This window comes from Sycon ciliatum, chromosome 3 (genome assembly GCF_964019385.1).
Source record: "Sycon ciliatum chromosome 3, ocSycCili1.1, whole genome shotgun sequence".
Classification (NCBI taxonomy): Eukaryota; Metazoa; Porifera; class Calcarea; order Leucosolenida; family Sycettidae; genus Sycon; species Sycon ciliatum.
Genome location: NC_088645.1, coordinates 8,900,944 through 8,920,743, shown reverse-complemented (window position 1 = coordinate 8,920,743; position 19,800 = coordinate 8,900,944). Strand labels below are relative to the sequence as shown.

At 47.1% G+C, this 19,800-nt stretch overlaps 1 protein-coding gene across 1 annotated transcript in view; it reads left to right on the top strand.

The window, feature by feature from the left end:
- Window positions 1–1,531: 1,531 nt before the first annotated feature.
- The window catches only part of LOC135811359 (mucin-2-like), a 68,691-nt gene continuing 50,422 nt past the window's right edge, over window positions 1,532–19,800 (top strand). The window contains exons 1-2 of the mRNA XM_065324587.1: window positions 1,532–1,966; window positions 13,238–13,669. Coding sequence (XP_065180659.1) covers window positions 1,555–1,966; window positions 13,238–13,669 — 844 coding nt within the window. The 5' untranslated portion in view covers window positions 1,532–1,554. The remainder of the gene's footprint in view (window positions 1,967–13,237; window positions 13,670–19,800) is intronic.

The window sequence follows — 19,800 nt, the reverse complement described above, 5'->3', positions numbered from 1 at the left end:
AAGACAATAGGGATAAACTGTATCCATTGAACTTGTGCTTCATCACGTTTATTCCCTTACATAGCCAGCAATCGCATGTCATCACGTACATTCAAAATCAACATAATTTTGCGAATCGACATTTTTTTCAGGATCACTTTTCAACGAGGACGAAGCAAAGTCGGCCGAACGAAGCCTAGAGGAAGAAAATCACCCTCTCCACTTCACCATCACGATACTGACATAGATACTAGATGAAACAACTAAAAAATCCACAAGAAAACTGTACGGCCATCATCGCGCTGACTTTGGTCTGACTTTGGTCTGAGAATTTCTATCACGATCAAAAATGTACGAGGAGCACTCAAAAATAAGCAACAGACGTACCTTTATCGCTCTCTACTCCTTTTTCAAGGCACAAAAGTCGACTCTCCACTTTCAAACCAGGAACTAGACATACCAGTGGTCCTTTTCAGCTGCTCCACGAGCGCAGGAAATATTCACCAAGGGGCGCAGAGCAGCATCCATTCCAGAAAAAGAGCTAAAATACGAGTGAGACTGCATGACTGAGTACATGAGTACAGGTATGAGTACATGCAGAAAATAGTCAATTTCAGCGTTTCTGCTCCAAACAGCAACAAGCTTCGACTAGAAACAAAGATTACACCAAAGGATCAAACAACAACCATTTTCTGCAGTTTTTTTGCAGATGGCTTCCTTGTGCTTGGCCCAGCACGCCAAAAATCACACCTCGGTGGAGTACACAAATTACAACTCTCAGATGTCCTCAATTGCTGGCCATGGCTATACAAAAGACGTTACTTCGGTAACGTCTGGCGCTAGCCAGAGTCCACACAGCTTTATTTCCGTGTTTGTTTGTTTGTTTGTGCCATCGGCATGCCTGGTGCTATCCCGTGCCTGTCCAGTACCGTACCATCAAGGACAGCATCGGAATGCCTTGCGCTATCCCGTACCTGTCCCGTACCGTACCATCAAAGACAGCTGGCCACAATAGTCAAATAGGGCTTTCAAATGCAAGATCATAACGTGAAGCAACTTGGAAGAATGAGTATATGTGAAGTGTATCGGGGGAATGCATGCAGGGCGATAGTGCGGGTTCGAATCCTAGGTTATGTCTTAAAAAAAAGGAGAAATGAAAAATTTATAACATCCCTATGCTTTTTTTGCCTAGGTCATCAAGGCGGTAGATGAAGTCGTATTACCCTCGAATGCAAAGAGAAAGTTGACTCTCGCTAGGCAAAAAAAGCATAGCGTAGGGCCATGAGCTTCCAGGCTCTCTCGTTACCACGTGCTGAATTGAGAAGTAATGGTACGAAAGGTCTCATCAGTTTCACAACTGGATTTATTTCTTTGTGTGCCATTATGCAAATCTGCTCTTGTCATGGAAAACCACACAGTTGACTCTCTACAAGACCATAATTACTGAGACTACTGCGATTACTATGTTGATGTAGAGAATTCTAAATTATTGAGATTCTGTTTGCCATACTTCTGTATTCCTCCTATTTGCCTCCTCTTTGTTTAGCTGGACAACCAAGGACTGCACCAGCAACAATGCCACCAGCCCTCACAACACCAGCGCCCACAACACCAGCCCCCACAACACCAGCCGCCAAAACACCAGCCGCCACAACACCAGCCACGACAACACCAGCCCCCACAACACCAGCCCCCACAACACCAACCACAACAACACCAGCCACAACAACACCAGCGACAACTACAGCAGCCTCCACAACACCAACAACACTAGCCCCCACAACACAAGCCACAACAACACCAGCCACAACAACACCAGCCACAACTACACCAGCCCCCACAACACCAACAACACTAGCCCCCACAACACAAGCCACAACAACACCAGCCCCCACGACCCCAGCCCCCACAACAGCCGCAGCAACGACACCAACTACTAATCCCACCAGCCAAGCGCAGATCCCAGCTACCATCCCAGAAGACACGCGTAAGTGATTGTGAAACTCTGAGCTTGATCAATATTACTATGTATGACCTATCACTATGTGCCGTTATCTTTGCCCTGTATTGCCCCAGTAGGCAACGTTGGCGACAAGCAACTCCCGTCGTATGCAGCATACTTTGTATCACTGGCATTCACTGCTACACGTCCTGTAGTCTAGGTTCTATGTTATACATGGCTAACACTTCCGCTGTTGATGTATTGACTTTCAATCACGGTGACTGGAGATGCGGTTGCACACTACTTAGCTCCAGTTACATCTGCCAGTACATGCACTGTCACACCCTGAAATAAACTGAAATTGTATGCCTGCACTGCGCATTATAAAACACACCACGTGTTTTCCTGGGAAACTGGGAGCAAAGGCCACGCAGGACGAATCCGGAAGTTGAAGTGTACAACAATTTCCATCACCGCTGCCACCAATGTTGTAGATAGCTTTTCTTCACCTGCTCCCAGTCCCGTGTCATCTCCACACTCAGACAATTGGACCATGATAACTACATTGGAAAGACTGTATATTACAAGACGACTCCGGAAACACAACTAGACATGACGAACTCAAGACAAAGACTGCTTTTCACACCACAGCAACACGCGCATGCACCAACATCACGTACACACCACGTACACAAAATAACGTACTACAATAGTATGTCAATTTCACACTGTCTTTGTGGTCCACTTCACAACAATAACACACACAGAAGTCTCTGCTGTGAGCACGGTGGCTCGGCAATGGCTTTATTATTGATATTATTATATCTCCTTCCTGATATTTTTTCTTTTTTTTCTTTTTGAATAATTGTACGCATAGGGCCTGATATCATAAGAAAAATTAGCACAAGACACTGCTGCTACTGTAGTCGCACAGCAAAACACACAGAAAACGACAAAATGTTACAATGAATGTAACAACACCCGTCCAAGCTAAAAGACCGACATCCCTGCCCCAGGACGGCATCTCGAAACCCCCACACACTCACCACACGGTCATCATCCAGCTTCAGTTCAATCACTGTATTCTTCCCCTGCAGACTCAACCCCCCTGTCACAAAAAAACGCAGGATCCCTGCAGACCACCACGCAGACCGTGGCTCGCCATGATCAGACGCCCACCCAAACGAACTAGAGAGACCTACATGCCGAAACACAATTATTACAAAACCATACGCTCACAAACAAAATTCACCCTGGATCCGAAACGAGAATCCTACATGAAGTTCACACCTCCCACCAAACCGGAAGCCACCAGCTTTCCGACTGGGTGCACAGTGCATGACCGAGCCTGACAATACTCTGCACGGAACATGGAGAAACTACTACTACTACTACTACTACTACTACTACTACTACTACTACTACTACTACTACTACTACTACTACTACTACTACTACTACTACTACTACTACTACTACTACTACTACTACTACTACTACTACTACTACTACTACTACTACTACTACTACTACTACTACTACTACTACTACTACTACTACTACTACTACTACTACTACTACTACCGTACTGGCAATATATGTTGCCGCAGTGAGGCCATGAAGCGTTACTTTGGCACATGTTTGCCGCACGCAGGGCGTTACATGCAAAGTCGCACAGGAGCCGTTACACAGGTTTCTATATTGCCGCAGTCCTTTTTTTGCTATTGCCGCATCACTTTTTTGCTATTGCCGCATCATTTTTTTGCTTTTGCCGCATCATTTTTTCTTTTCATCCACATTGAAGGCACAGAAATTCAGTTGCTATCCAACTGTTACAAACCCGACGGCAAAGGGCGACAACGATATCAATAGAAGACTGTATATTTTAACTATCAGAGTGATCTGTTCACAAAAAGATCATCAAAAGAAAGTGACATAGGGGAAGAGCGCTTCCTCCAAAAACTTCTGTCACTCACACAGTTAATGAGTGTACAACATATTACTCTTCTTCGCAAAACGACCTCGGGAAAGAAGAAACCATTGAGATCGCCAACCACTGAATGATGCGCCTTCGAGTGTCAGGACTTCGCGTAGCTGCTGCGTCCAGTTTTGAACTTTTCACCACGCGTAACACGTGCTTTCACAGTTTTCAGCCTTTTTTTTGCAGTGCAAACTGCAATGAAAAGATCGCCGCACCCCGCCGGACGAGCATTACGAACTTGACGAAAATTTGTCGCACTAGCCTGGTCGCGCGTTACGCGTTACGCGGCAACATATATTGCCAGTACGGTACTACTACTACTACTACTACTACTACTACTACTACTACTACTACTGCTACTGCTACTGCTACTGCTACTGCTACTGCTACTGCTACTGCTACTGCTACTGCTACTGCTACTGCTACTGCTACTGCTACTGCTACTGCTACTGCTACTGCTACTGCTACTGCTACTGCTACTGCTACTGCTACTGCTACTGCTACTGCTACTGCTACTGCTACTGCCACTGCCACTGCCACTGCCACTACCACTACCACTACCACTACCACTACCACTACCACTACTACTACTACTAGTACTAGTGAAACGGTAGAAACACGAAACAAAACAATATGGATCGACTACAAACGAGGCAGCACCTCGAGAACGTTCAGGTGGACATCCAAACCAATCACACGACACAGTCACAATATCGGAGCAGTCCGGCGGCAACTCGGTCTCCGTGACAAGCACAAGTGCACAACACAAGACGAGATCAAAGCTACCCATGCTGAATTCACGACGAGCAAGCAAAAACAAGTTCCAGATTCGAACGCGTAGCACACGAAGAGAAGTTTGAAATTTTCATACACACAACCGTACAGTACAGGGTAGTCAGAGAGACACAGGAACAACGAACACAACGGGGCGAATTTACAACGAGCAGCTAGACTACACTACACACTCGAGCACAAGAGAACAAGGTTCCACGGACTTCCTGCCGGGACCAGAGTCACCCAACGCAAAACAATTTGAAAAAATTCGAAATCGAATACAAGTTACGGCAACACATTACGCAGAGTAGACAATTACAAAGGCATTCTCACCTGAGTAGGCGCTCTCATGAGAGGCTTGGACGGTCGTGAGACATTGGTGGGGCGGCGAGGAGACGAGGAATACGAGCTGACGGCGACGCGTCGACGAGCTTCAGGGTCGTGGGAAAGATTAGTTGGGCGCCAAATGTCGTCAATTTAATTGGACGAACTGTTGCTCTCCTCGCCACTCCACACAACAACAAACCCCCCGCGAGCAAATGTCGTCACGGGTTTGAAAACCGTGAACGAACTGCCTCTACGCTCCTCACCACGCCACACCACAAAGGACCAGTACAACTTGTTAGAGAGCTTTTTCTTCTACTTCATTTCAGTAGGCGACTGGGGAACTCATAAAGAAGAACCAACACTGACAATGAACGACTGACGACTGACACTGAGATAAGATTAGACAACAGAATATATTATAGTGAAGGCGTACAACGGGGACAAGACGAGCAAGTGTATACCAACGGGGACAGAAGACGGTGCAGCCGCATGTACGCAGGAGTCAAAAACAGCGCAGCAGCATGTACCACGACTCAGCAACATGTACAACAAAGAGACACAAAAGCAGCCACATGTACGACAAAAACCGCATGTACAACAAAGAGACACAAGCGCAGCCACATGTACAACACAAGTAACTAACTCCTTGTTGTGTATGCAAGTTAGTCATTATATATCTACTACACCGTTTGCTACTGACTGCGCATGCTCGCATATGGTTGTTGTTGTTACTTTACCTGACCAAGAGGAATGTCTTACAAATGCTAGTGTTTGTGTGTGTCAGTAAGAATGCATGAGTGTAATGGAATGTTAGTCCGCAAGGGGACATAACAATTTGGCGACGAAGATAAAAGACGAAGATGTCGCGATCGAAGCTTGAAATATTTGAAAAAGGTGATTTTCGTGAGCGCCAACTCCAACTTTCAAGTCGCACGACAAGAAATGTTTTCGGTGTGACAAGGCTGGTCACAAACCGGAAGAGTGCCGCTTCAAGAGTGTGAAGTGTCACGCGTGTGGTACGGTGGGTCACATCGAGAGAGCTTGCCGCAAGAAGAAGTCTGGACAAACCGTCCATCACATCGCGGAAGAAATTGGTGAGTTCGTTCCATGTGCTAGTAAACCCGATGTCACCATGTATAGTGTAAATGCAATGGGGCGACTACCGTACACTGTATCATTAGATGTAATGGGTACCACTATCCAAATGGAGATTGATACGGGAAGTGCTGTCACGATTCTCAGCAGCGCAGATTTCTTGCAATGCAATGGTGTGCTGAGTAACCTGATGGAATCCAGTATCAACCTTGTGTCCTACTCTGGAGATGTGATTAATTGTCTCGGGGAAGCGGAAATGGAGTTCCGAATGGGCACACAATTGCACACACTATTGGTGAGGGTTACAAATGGAAACCGTCCATCTATTCTGGGCAGAGATGCAATGGCTTTGTTCAAACTCCCCTGGAAATCAATTTTCGAAGTGCACCAGGTCGAAAAGTCTGGCGCTAAATTCATTGAGAAATACCCAGGGTTGTTCGACACCTCAGAAGTGGGAAAGGTGAAAGGCGTGCAGGTGAAATTGCATGTGTCTGATGAGAGCCCTGTTTACCGAAAGGCAAGGCCGGTACCACTGTCAATTCGGGAGAGCTATGTTGAGGCTCTGAATAAATTGGAAGCAGATGGTATAATCGAGAAAGTCACGCATTCAGAATGGGCCTCCCCCACTGTCACGGTAGAGAAATCAGGAGGTGGGTTGAGAATCTGTGGTGACTACAGTGGCACTATCAATCTGCATTCTAAATGCGAGCAATACCCGCTACCCACTCTTGAGGAGCTATTGCACAAATTGGGCCCGGGGTCTAAATTCACGAAGCTGGATTTGTCGCAAGCCTACCACCAGCTAGAGATAGCACCTGAATGTCGGAAGTACACCACGATCAATACCATGCAGGGGTTGTATCAGTACAAACGACTCCCTTTTGGTTTTCACAGCGCCGTATCTATTTTCCAACGGGTAATGGAAGAAACCCTTAGCGATTTGCCAGGATGCGGGGGCTACATCGACGATGTGTTGTGTACTGGTCGTGATGAGGAGATCCATGAGAAAAATGTGGATCAAGTGCTATCTTGCCTAAATGAGAAAGGATTCAAGCTCAATCCTAAGAAGTTCAGCTACATGGCGGATAAGCTAAACGTACCTCGGTCATCAGGTAACCGCGCAGGGAATCGCACCCTCGCCTGATCGAGTGAATGCCTTGAAAGTCGCAAAGCCGCCTAACAACGTGAATGAATTGTACTCTTTTCTGGGTGCGGCCAATTTTCAACGGAAATTTGTACCTCGGTTCGCAGAGATTGCTGCACCACTGTACAACCTGCTCAGGAAAGAAATGAAATGGCAATGGAGCAAGGCAGAGGAAGATGCATTCCAGGCCTTGAAAGATGCAATGTGTGAGCATACGCTATTAGCACACTACGATGTCAAGAAGCCAGTCACACTCCAGGTGGACGCTTCTCCAATGGGTCTAGGTGCCGTACTATTGCAAAGGCAAACGAATGGTGATGTTTTGCCGGTTGCTTATGTGTCAAGGAAATTGACACCGGCTGAATCGCGTTATGCACAAATCGAACGGGAAGCCGTAGCTGTGGTTTTCGGTGTTACAAAGTTCCAGAAATACTTGCTAGGGCGCCACTTCACGCTTCAAACCGACCATCAACCACTATTGAAGTTACTGGGAAACAACGAACCAGTTCCTACACTTGCATCAGCTCGCATCAAGAAATGGGCACTAATGCTAGCTGGCTATGATTATGAGATCAAGTATTTGCCAGGCAAGGAAAATGTCTACGCGGATTTCCTGTCTAGGCAACCATATGAGAATATCAGTCCGTCTGCAGAGGAAATGGTTACGGTTCGTGTATTGCTAGTGGAGGAAGATACGATAATCAAAGCAGACGTAGTGAAATCGGAAACAGCTCGTGACCCTGAGCTATCTAAGGTGCTCTACTATGTGGTGAATGGTTGGCCTAGCTCAGTACCCCAATCGTTTCGGTCTTACCACAATAAGAGGGATGAGCTGTCTGCGGAAGATGGTATCCTATTGTGGGGACAACGAGTTGTCATACCCAAATCACTAAGAATGGTATTGCTATGTGATTTGCACACGGAGCACTTTGGCATGGTCAAAACCAAGCAAATGGCACGACGGTACTTATGGTGGCCAAATGTGGATCAAGAGATTGAAATGTTGGTCAAGGCATGTGCTCAATGCCAAGAAAGTGCGAAATGTCCACCTGCCAAGTCGGGAACCTGGTCATGGCCAAACGGTCCTTGGAAACGGGTGCATATCGACTTTGCAGGACCATTCATGGGCAAGATGTTCCTGGTTGTGGTGGATGCATACACAAAGTATCTGGATGTAATTGCAATGTCTAATGCCACGTCTGCAACCACTATTGCGGCTCTGCGGCACGTGTTCTCTGTGTTTGGTCTGCCGGAGCATCTTGTTTCAGATAATGGAACCCAATTCACGAGCGAGGAATTCAAGGCTTTCCTCCGTGCCAACGACATTGTGCACACCCTGACGGCTCCAGGCCATCCGGCTACGAATGGACTTGCTGAGCGCTATGTGGGTGTGTTTAAGCAGAAGTTGAAGGAAATGGGTGCAACGAGCGAACCACTGCAAGCTCGGCTCGACAGGTTTCTGCTAACGTACCGCACGACACCCAACCATGCCGGCAGAACACCGGCGGAGATGATGTTTGGACGCCAGCCACGCACGCGGCTCAGTGCTCTGCGTCCCTCGCAGGTACGTCAACAAGCAAAGGCTTATGAGGACGGCAATCGCGTCAAGCCAGCGTTCACAGAGAGTGACTCTGTGTTTGCGCTGAATTTCGGCAAAGGTAATCGTTGGGTCCCGGGACAAATTGTGCGTGTCCTCAGTGACTACAACTATGAAGTACAAGTGGGTGATGTGTTGTGGAAGCGTCACCGAGATCAGTTGCGTCTACGGTCAGTTCCGGCAAGCTTGAGTGCATCGCTGCCAGAACCACTGTTGGATACAATCGATCAGACGTCACCGTCACCAGTGCTGTCAGACGTAGGAGATTCGTCACGGCCCAGTGATTTTCCGGCTAGCGTCTCGCCACAGTCTGCTACTGTACAAGTTGAGGCGGATCCTCCTTGTGAGCAGTCGGCTCCTGAAGTTGGTTTACCACAGGTCGAGAATACTCCCTGTGAAACCACTGTTAGACGTTCGTCTCGGCGTAGTGTTCGTCCGGATAGACTGATTGAACAGCTTTGAGCCTTTCCCTGATGTCATTGCTGGACTGTTTAGCGAACTAGTAATTATTACCATGTACAATAGTGTGCAAGATCCTTGGTATTGCTAATATTGACTGACGGATTCCTGCGTCAGATTATGTTATTGTAGTGCTGTGTCAAAGTTTAAGAATTCACGTACGGTGGATTGATGAACTTATTTTATGTGTTTCTTCAACGATTTTTGAGGTATTTAATTGTGGTAGAATATTTCCTGGAACATTCTTGAAAGGGGGCAGTTGTTGTGTATGCAAGTTAGTCATTATATATCTACTACACCGTTTGCTACTGACTGCGCATGCTCGCATATGGTTGTTGTTGTTACTTTACCTGACCAAGAGGAATGTCTTACAAATGCAAGTGTTTGTGTGTGTCAGTAAGAATGCCTGAGTGTAATGGAATGTTAGTCCGCAAGGGGACATAACACTCCTAGTAAGCGCTTTGACTGTGCTCTCTGAAGAACGAAGGATTCAGTAATTCCAACAAAATATAGAATAAACACAGTACTCAATCTGCGGACAGCATGCTGTTTCGTTCTTTTTGAACTCATCAGCGCAGCACAGAGGAAATGAGGCCGAACCTGATAGCAATGGAAATAAAACTTTCCAATCAGGTCCGAACGTACCTTGCCAGAGTGCTCAAACTGACAAGTCAGTGAGCTCTGCATAACGCCAACAGCAAAGGCACTACCCCACGCAAGAGTGCTCAACTGCTGCAAGAGCAGGAGCGAAATACTCAATCTGCGGACAGCATGCTGTTTCGTTCTTTTTGAACTCATCAGCGCAGCACGGAGGAAATGAGGCCGAACCTGATAGCAATGGAAATAAAATTTTCCAATCAGGCCCGAACGTACCTTGCCAGAGTGGTCAAACTGACAAGTCAGTGAGCTCTGCATAACGCATACAGCAAAGGCACTACCCTACGCAAGAGTGCTCAACTGCTGCAAGAGCAGGAGCGAAATACTCAATCTGCGGACAGCATGCTGTTTCGTTCTTTTTGAACTCATCAGCGCAGCACAGAGGAAATGAGGCCGAACCTGATAGCAATGGAATAAAACTTTCCAATCAGGCCCGGACGTACCTTGCCAGAGTGTTCAAACTGACAAGTCAGTGAGCTCTGCATAACGCAAACAGCAAAGGCACTACCCCACGCAAGAGTGCTCAACTGCTGCAAGAGCAGGAGCGAAATACTCAATCTGCGGACAGCATGCTGTTTCGTTCTTTTTGAACTCATCAGCGCAGCACAGAGGAAATGAGGCCGAACCTGATAGCAATGGAAATAAAACTTTCCAATCAGGCCCGAACGTACCTTGCCAGAGTGCTCAAACTGACAAGTCAGTGAGCTCTGCATAACGCAAACAGCAAAGGCACTACCCCACGCAAGAGTGCTCAACTGCTGCAAGAGCAGGAGCGAAATACTCAATCTGCGGACAGCATGCTGTTTCGTTCTTTTTGAACTCATCAGCGCACCACAGAGGAAATGAGGCCGAACCTGATAGCAATGGAAATAAAACTTTCCAATCAGGCCCGAACGTACCTTGCCAGAGTGCTCAAACTGACAAGTCAGTGAGCTCTGCATAACGCAAACAGCAAAGGCACTACCCCACGCAAGAGTGCTCAACTGCTGCAAGAGCAGGAGCGAAATACTCAATCTGCGGACAGCATGCTGTTTCGTTCTTTTTGAACTCATCAGCGCAGCACAGAGGAAATGAGGCCGAACCTGATAGCAATGGAAATAACACTTTCCAATCAGGCCCGAACGTACCTTGCCAGAGTGCTCAAACTGACAAGTCAGTGAGCTCTGCATAACGCAAACAGCAAAGGCACTACCCCACGCAAGAGTGCTCAACTGCTGCAAGAGCAGGAGCGAAATACTCAATCTGCGGACAGCATGCTGTTTCGTTCTTTTTGAACTCATCAGCGCAGCACAGAGGAAATGAGGCCGAACCTGATAGCAATGGAAATAAAACTTTCCAATCAGGCCCGAACGTACCTTGCCAGAGTGCTCAAACTGACAAGTCAGTGAGCTCTGCATAACGCAAACAGCAAAGGCACTACCCCACGCAAGAGTGCTCAACTGCTGCAAGAGCAGGAGCGAAATACTCAATCTGCGGACAGCATGCTGTTTCGTTCTTTTTGAACTCATCAGCGCAGCACAGAGGAAATGAGGCCGAACCTGATAGCAATGGAAATAAAACTTTCCAATCAGGCCCGAACGTACCTTGCCAGAGTGCTCAAACTGACAAGTCAGTGAGCTCTGCATAACGCAAACAGCAAAGGCACTACCCCACGCAAGAGTGCTCAACTGCTGCAAGAGCAGGAGCGAAATACTCGATCTGTGGACAGCATGCTGTTTCGTTCTTTTTGAACTCATCAGCGCAGCACAGAGGAAATGAGGCCGAACCTGATAGCAATGGAAATAAAACTTTCCAATCAGGCCCGAACGTACCTTGCCAGAGTGCTCAAACTGACAAGTCAGTGAGCTCTGCATAACGCAAACAGCAAAGGCACTACCCCACGCAAGAGTGCTCAACTGCTGCAAGAGCAGGAGCGAAATACTCAATCTGCGGACAGCATGCTGTTTCGTTCTTTTTGAACTCATCAGCGCAGCACAGAGGAAATGAGGGAATAAACACAGTAGATATATAATTGTGACACTCGTAAATTCTTCAATATCTGGAGTCTTCTGCACAGCACATGAAGAACACACAGATCGCACAGGGAACACACAGAGAACAGAGACCGTGCACAGATCGCACAGACAACACACAGAAAACACAGAGAACGCACACTACTGCATACTGTCTTCAGAACATACATCGAAGCACAAAATCTGGGCTATCAGCTTGAGTAACTATTCACTTTGGACAGAGGGGGCAAACGGTGTTGTCCATGCTTCGCCTGGTTATTGTACTCAGCCTTCAACAGCGGTACAAAGAGCTCCGGAACAATGCATCCTCTCAGCTTGAGGCGATCGATGCAGTCTGGTGTAAGCTCATAGAATACTGCTCACAGATGCCGAACAAACGATCATTTACCAAGGCTGGCCTCGAGGCCATTTCTGAGTCCCAGCTTCGCCGTATCCAACCAGTCCATACTGGTGACTCGCACGATCATACACTCACTGTGCATGTTCAATTTTTTTCCAAAAAAATCAAAACGTATGCGCGCGGACGACGCGAAACATTGATATAAAAAATGATGGCCTCATACCAAGAAGAAAGTGTTAGCTCCCGGCTAATGAAGTCCCCTTACACCAAAACACAAGGGTTTTATAGTATTGAATTATGGAAGTACAAGAGTGTAGACAAGAAGGATAACAGGACAACGACAACTCAAGACAGCTAGAACAGAACTGGAGCATGCGCTCTTCTATGTGAGTGGCTCTCATCGCCAAGGGGAACAAGCGGGAAATAGGAATAGTGAGTATGACATTGTACAGGTCGTAGCATAAATACACCTATTACAAAAGGACCAAAGGTTTACAAGTTACCCATAGTTGTCCAACACTGCTCACCTTCCCCTTTCTTAAGATATTTCACAACTTAGAACCTTCCAAAGTTGGAAGGCTGTTGGCATGTGCACTCAATACGTAATGGAGTTGAACGTCAAGTCGTTTAATGTCGGCACAACAGCAGTCAATATTGTGCTAACTGTTGGACGTTATGACTCATCAATATCAAACTTTTAATTGCCAGTGTTGGACAACTACGGGTAACTTGTTAACCCGGCTTTAGTCATTTCTTCTCAAGTGTAATCCTTGGCTCTCCATCCGAGTTTATTCATATCACCAATACTTTGGAATTTGAATGCTTTCATTGACAGTGATTGATATTTGTACCGGTAAGGGTTTTATGTTGTCTTGAAAATTAAGCTTATCAGTGTTGAATATTTCTTCTCACAATTTATTCGCATAACAGATGGAGAATTTATAATGAAGTCAAGTCCCAGTGGCAGTGCCGTGTTCATCAGCAACACAGGTTGGAATTTCTACGCACCTCCCCTGAACTATGACTTTACAAAATGCACTGTCAGCATCCCAAGCAGGAATCTCTCACATACCTTCAAAAGCAATGGATTTGAATTGGTTGAGGATTCTACTCAGCCTCAGTCCTATTTTAAATACCGGATCAGTATCAACTACATTGACGCAAATGCCACGCACTCCTGGTTTCTACTCGATGGACGTATGAAAGACGAGGATTGTTTGCTGAAATGTAAAGAGGGTAGCATGCTGCATGGCAATCCATTCAATGTCATTAAAGGCATTAGCTACACGACCGCTGCAATCAGTACAACTCTATGGAAGACTCCATCCGATGAATATTTTCCAGTGCCTCAGAAAAGCGACGGTATGTTGTTTCCCATACTACACTTGCTATACATGATATGTAGCTGTAAAAGGGTGTATTCACCCATAGCATGTGTGCGTGTGTGTGTTGACTGTTTAAATAGAAATGAAAGGCATAATAAACGCACTTATTTTGCAATCAACATGTGACAGTGTGTTGGATCCAAGCCCTTTCTTGTGCCATACATCAGGAATCAATCACCACAATGGCATTATAGGTGAAGACAGTTTTAGAGAGCATGTCTGAGAAAACTAGGAAAGGTGGTTTGCAGTACTGTCGGAGGCTGAAGAACGGGGGTTCACAGTCGTAGAGTACACCATTTCTATTTCCATGTAGAAATTTCAAAGCAGCAGAAGCACCATGTGTACTATTGGTTATCCTGTATCCCGTCCGTGCTCATTTCTACCCTGTTCTCTCTTCAGCACACCGTTCTTCAGCACTCAATGGTGCTAAAAAACATGTTGAGTCACCTCTACCATTACACTGCGCTCTTTAGCCGACTAGATCCTCTTGCACACAATCATCACCACTGCGAGGACACTTCTGTAGACGATATTGATAATTCCTTCTGACAGCTGAATAAAAATAGAACAGTTCGCGTGCAAGGCAGCAAATGCTCTAACCTTTCCGCTTCTATCTCTTTTGAGCTCTGCTGCATGTGATGGTTGTGAAAAAAAGGAAAAGAAAAAAACCCCGAGAGAAGTGAAAGTGCACAACCGGATAGAAGTGTGTATGGTAATGGGTGTATGTAAGTACCCGCATGCATGTGCTAGTGTGCGTGCGGGGAAGTGTGCGTGTGGGAAACGAAGTGCAAGCACTAATAGTTACTGAGCGGCCAAAATGCAGCGGTTACAGCTTGAACGTTAAGAACGGAGTCACTGAGCGGAGCGGACAAAATGCAGCCGCTACTGACGGAACATGGCACGCCACTGATTCTTGTCAGTGGCAGTGGCGCAAACCTCTTCCAAATCCCCCACACTCTTCAACGGGATGTTCCTTTCTTGGAGGTCCTTGATGACCGTGGTGGCGAGTGTTGTCTTCGGTCTACCACGGTGGCCGGTAGCGTCTCGCTTCAGGTAGCATGTCATAGCTCTGAAGGCAGGTGCATTGGGGTCCATCCAAAGGACGTGCCCTAGCATTTGCGTTCTGCGGCGCTTTACAATTGCAGATATCGGTTCAGAGCTGCACCTCTTGTACAACGCATCATTCGTTATATGGTCTGGGTGACGAATTTCAAGAATTGTGCGTAGCTGTTTCCTGTGGAATACGTCCAGGGATGCCAGGTTGCCCTCCGTGAGTCCCGACGTCTCACAATTGTAGAGGAGGGTGGAGATCACGAGGGCATTGTATATTCTCAGCCGGCGCTTTTCTGATACCTTCTCCTTCCGGAGCCATAGGGAGAACACCCTGCCCAAGACCTGCGAGGCGTTTTCCATGCGGTGAGCAATATCATCACCCTCGCCCAAGTAGGACCCAAGCTGTTTAGATTTCTTCCATCTTTCACCTTCAGACGTTAAGTGGATCCATTCTGTCTTCGCCTCGTTTACTTTCAGACCCCAGACTCCGAGTGTGGCACTTATCGCGGGCAAAACTTCCTTGAGCCAAGATAACTTACGAGACAGGAAGTTAACATCATCAGCGTAACCTGTCTCTGGTGGGATCATGTTATCATGCTCTGGCCTTGGAGGGAAACGGTCAAACTATACCAGCGACGCGCCCAGTGGTCCGATATGCGGTATATATGGGACGGTAGCTTGCTGCAGCTGCAGTGGATGGATAAACGGTGTGTGACAATGATATCCAATATCCACTGTGCTACGGAATATGTGAATGAAAATAGAACTATAACCCTTTACCGGTCTACCATAAGCGTACCGATACTATAGTACGGTACGTTTGGCCCTCATTTTTTTGGGGTCTTGTTGCTAGGAGACAGCTAAAATGCGTAGCTGAGGTCCAAGGCTTTCTGACGATGTGCAAAACAACCATGCTTGCCATACAAATTTTTGCCGTATCGATCGACTGAAGTTTGTAGAAATTGGAAAAGACGACCATCCGCCATGCGCGCATTTCAAGAATGGGAGTGCATCTCTTGGGGCCGTGTTTGACAAGCGCTCTGAGAGCAGTAACATCACCAGTCCAGGCTGGATGTCCCGGGAGGTTTTGCAGTGTAGTGTGTTGAGAAAAAGAGCTCCGTTGAGTCCTGCTAGTTCAAAAATATATCGTCCATGAATGAAGAAACAAAATTCTCCAAACAGAGAGGAAGCCTTCTTGCTGCCGACACGGCGACAGCGACTGTCACAAGGACTCGTCAGGTGCGATCAGCTGATTCGCCTGGCCGTGAGAATCACGGCATGCGTAAGCTCGCGCCTGAGTACTCATCTGAGCGAGAGTGAATCTGACGCGAGCAGCGCTGAGATGAACAAACCGAAACTGCGATATCGTGCAATGGGAATTGCTGCTGCTGGCGTATCGCCTAGGGCGAGGTGTTGGTGTTCAATGGCGGTATTGTAGAGAGCCTACATTTCTTGTAAAGACGTAGCCCTTACCTGATTGTTTATCGTACGACTATAGCTCCATCACGAACTTGGTATGCCCTTCGTGCTGTGATATTTGTGTACTTCATTCGCAATTGTATTTTCTCTCAACTTGAAGGGCTACCATGGGCCCTATCCTTGCCTGGACCTAGTCCTATTTGAATTTTCTGGACGCGTTCAGGCACACAGATTTTGAAAATATATGGTTAACCCACATGCATGCACGCATACACACAATAAACTTAAAACAACCAAAACATCAATATGCACATTTATCCAGACACGCTCTCACATACACACGCACGCATGTGCGTGCCAAACGTACAAAACGTGGACACGTGTACACCAAGCAGATAGAATACAAGGAAGTGGGGTTTGCCATAGTTTTTTTTTTCAATTTTGTCTGATAAATATTTACGAGACTTTGCATCGAGCGACACCGTGGATAACATTGAGCCAAGAATTATGCAATAAACCAGAAGAGATATCTCTTCACAAGTAGGCAAATAAATGCGTAGGTGCCCGGCAACAGCAATCGGGCAAGTCACAGCAATGTACGTATTGCAACTTCAATGATACACATACACGGTTGACCACCCATGCCTCCATTTTCGGCGGGTCAACCACATGGTGGCCCGGCAACTTCAAACGGGAACACACCGATACAACATACACAGTTGACCATCCATGCCTCCATTATCGGCGGGTCAACCGCATGGTGGCCCGGCAACTTCAAACGGGAACACACCGATACAATAGACACAGTTGACCACCCATGCCTCCATTATCGGCGGGTCAACCACATGGTGGCCCGGCAACTTCAAACGGGAACACACCGATACAATAGACACAGTTGACCACCCATGCCTCCATTTTCGGCGGGTCAACCACATGGTGGCCCGGCAACTTCAAACGGGAACACACCGATACAACATACACAGTTGACCACCCATGCCTCAAACCGGCGGGTCAACCACACAACAACATACAGGTGTCACAACACTGAGACAGTACAGCACAACACTGAGAGGCAAATGCATTTGACCCTCCCAAAAACCAGTGTTTACGACCAAGCATTTCTCACGGCATCGCTCATTAGCATAACTTCCTGCAAGTAACCATGGCAAACCCCTAAGTGATACCCACAGAGCCACACCGGCACAAGGACTGCACAACAAGCGGAAGGCACAACACTGTACAACACTACAAATGTACCTCACTTCTGTTCTCAACACCACATGGGCATGGGCTGTTCCAGTCTTCGCTGCTAGCCATTGGGTATACCGGCTGCACGCCTGACATAGTGATCGGATGCTGCACTTCGCCAGCAGCCTGCACTGCATATGGCTGCTTCACAGCCACTTGTACTCCGGTGAGGTATGAGTGTGGCCCCGCCAATGCGCACAGCATGGGAGCTCACCCGGTTGCAGTTGAGGATCCTAGTCGAGAAAACTCGGGAGAAGTAGCCGCCGTCGACGAACACAAACACTGGCCGTGAGCTGCCGGCAGTAGCGGTCAGGGACCGGAACTCGGCCATAGCCGAAACTGGGTACATCAGATTATGTGTGCGCAAATACCGGGCTTAAAGGTCTGAGTCGCTCATGAGATCATTGCTGGCAGCAATCAGAGCGGCGAGTTCAGCGGAGGAGTTGGCACCAGGCACTGGTTGGCTGTGGAAGCCAGTTCTCGGAAGCGAGTAATCACAATAGGTTCATGCCGCATCTCAGCGGCCCGTTGCCCCAAAAACGATTTTCCTTGATAGAAACCGCAGAAGCCAACATCAGAGGCATCCGTGAATAGCTCAAGGTCAGGGGACTTTGAAAACTCGACATCGTAGAAGAAGGATTGGCCATTCCAGTTTGCGGCAAAGGAGCGCGACCATTCGATGTCCAAGTGAGCTTTGGTGTTGATGTTGACTACTGACTGAAGAGACTGAGAGAGTTGTCCAGGTAAGATACAGGAGTTGACGGATGAAGGTCCTGCCAGGAGGAACCATCTTTGCGGCAAGGACAAGGTTCCGATCAGCGACAGCAGTTCCCGCGTTGTGTAGCTAGTGCGCGTGGACTACTCACTCAAAGCCGCTAGAAAGGCAAATAACTTCTTGTCAGGTAGCCGCATCATCTGGTCCTCGCTGTCGACTTCTATGCCAAGTACCGTCACCACTGTTGCTGGGCCGACCACCTTGCTGAGGTTGTTGAAGACCTGCGGAACCGTTGCTTTCAGTTGAACTCATTCCATTGACCATCAAGCACACGAACATAAGCACCTTGTTAAGTGCAGCGTACTGGTTCTTGTGCTGGCCTGCACAACTATCAGGAATAGTTTTACCCAGAATGACTGGGTTGATGATTTCTCCCTGAGATAGGGTAATGCCACGTGCACAGCAGATGTGGTGCATAACGAACGCACAGTGGGCATAAAATCTTCATATCCACATCAAAGGCCACAAGCGTTTGACAACCACACCTGATACGTAGATGATCAACGATCGTCCCTGCACTCAACGTCGCTCCAGCAGTAGTAGCATGTTGCAAACCACCATCGTCCGTTGTCCATGTAAATGCCTCTGCTCCTTGTCTACTTCTTTGGCTAGATTTTTTGACAGGTAATCACAGCCATTTCTGAGTTGGTGTCAACGCCACTCGCCATGTCGAGGCCTAAATAACTGGTCCTCTGCTTCGAGTAGTTCTTGCTTGGCCTCATGAACTCCAGGAAATTCACTACTGCGACCATGAGCTACTCTATCTGCCCACGCAACAAATAAATATTTCAACCAAGCGCGATCGATCGCTGTTTGAAGTTGTGAATTTTCAAGCGCTTCCAGCTCACACGAGTCAGCGCTTGTCTACGCAGACTAGCAAAACTAATACTCTTGTACAGCTTGGCACTTTGGCAGAGAAAACACAACCTTGAGTCACTTTGGCTAACTGGATGACAGAAATTGTTGACAAGGAAGTTGCTTTGCTGACACGAGGCAGGGCAAAGCGGCCACGCAAGATTTATTTTTTCATCCACCATTTTCGGAAAAAATATATTTTTTATTCATGTGCCGCGTGACGAACCGTGACAAAACACGTGCATGCGTGGGCTAACTTGGCTTTGCTGCTCAAAGCCGTCATTTTACCCATACCTACATCACATGGTTCTTGAGTTATTGCTGGTTGTGTGTACATGTATTTGCGTGACCACCCCTCACATACATTGAGTTAGACCGGCAAAGGGATAAAACATCATGGTCAGCTACATAATGTTACTGTAAAGAAGCCTGCAACAGTACAGGAATACAATATGGCAATGGGCGGTGTTGATAAATTAGATCAACTCGTATTTTCGTTTCGTATACTTAGAAAAACGAAAAAATATTGGAAAACATTATTTCTTGATTTTGTAGAGGTAGCTGCTGTCAATTGATTCATTCTTTATGAGCATTGGTCTAGACAGAACCCAGGTGTTCTCGGTGGTGACCACACCATGACCCAGTTAGAGGACCGGCTGGCCATCATCCGGCAGTTGTGTAATATTGACCATGACACGCCGGTTCCACTGTATAACGAATCGGCAAGGCCACAGCCTGTAGTAAAACCACCACCACAT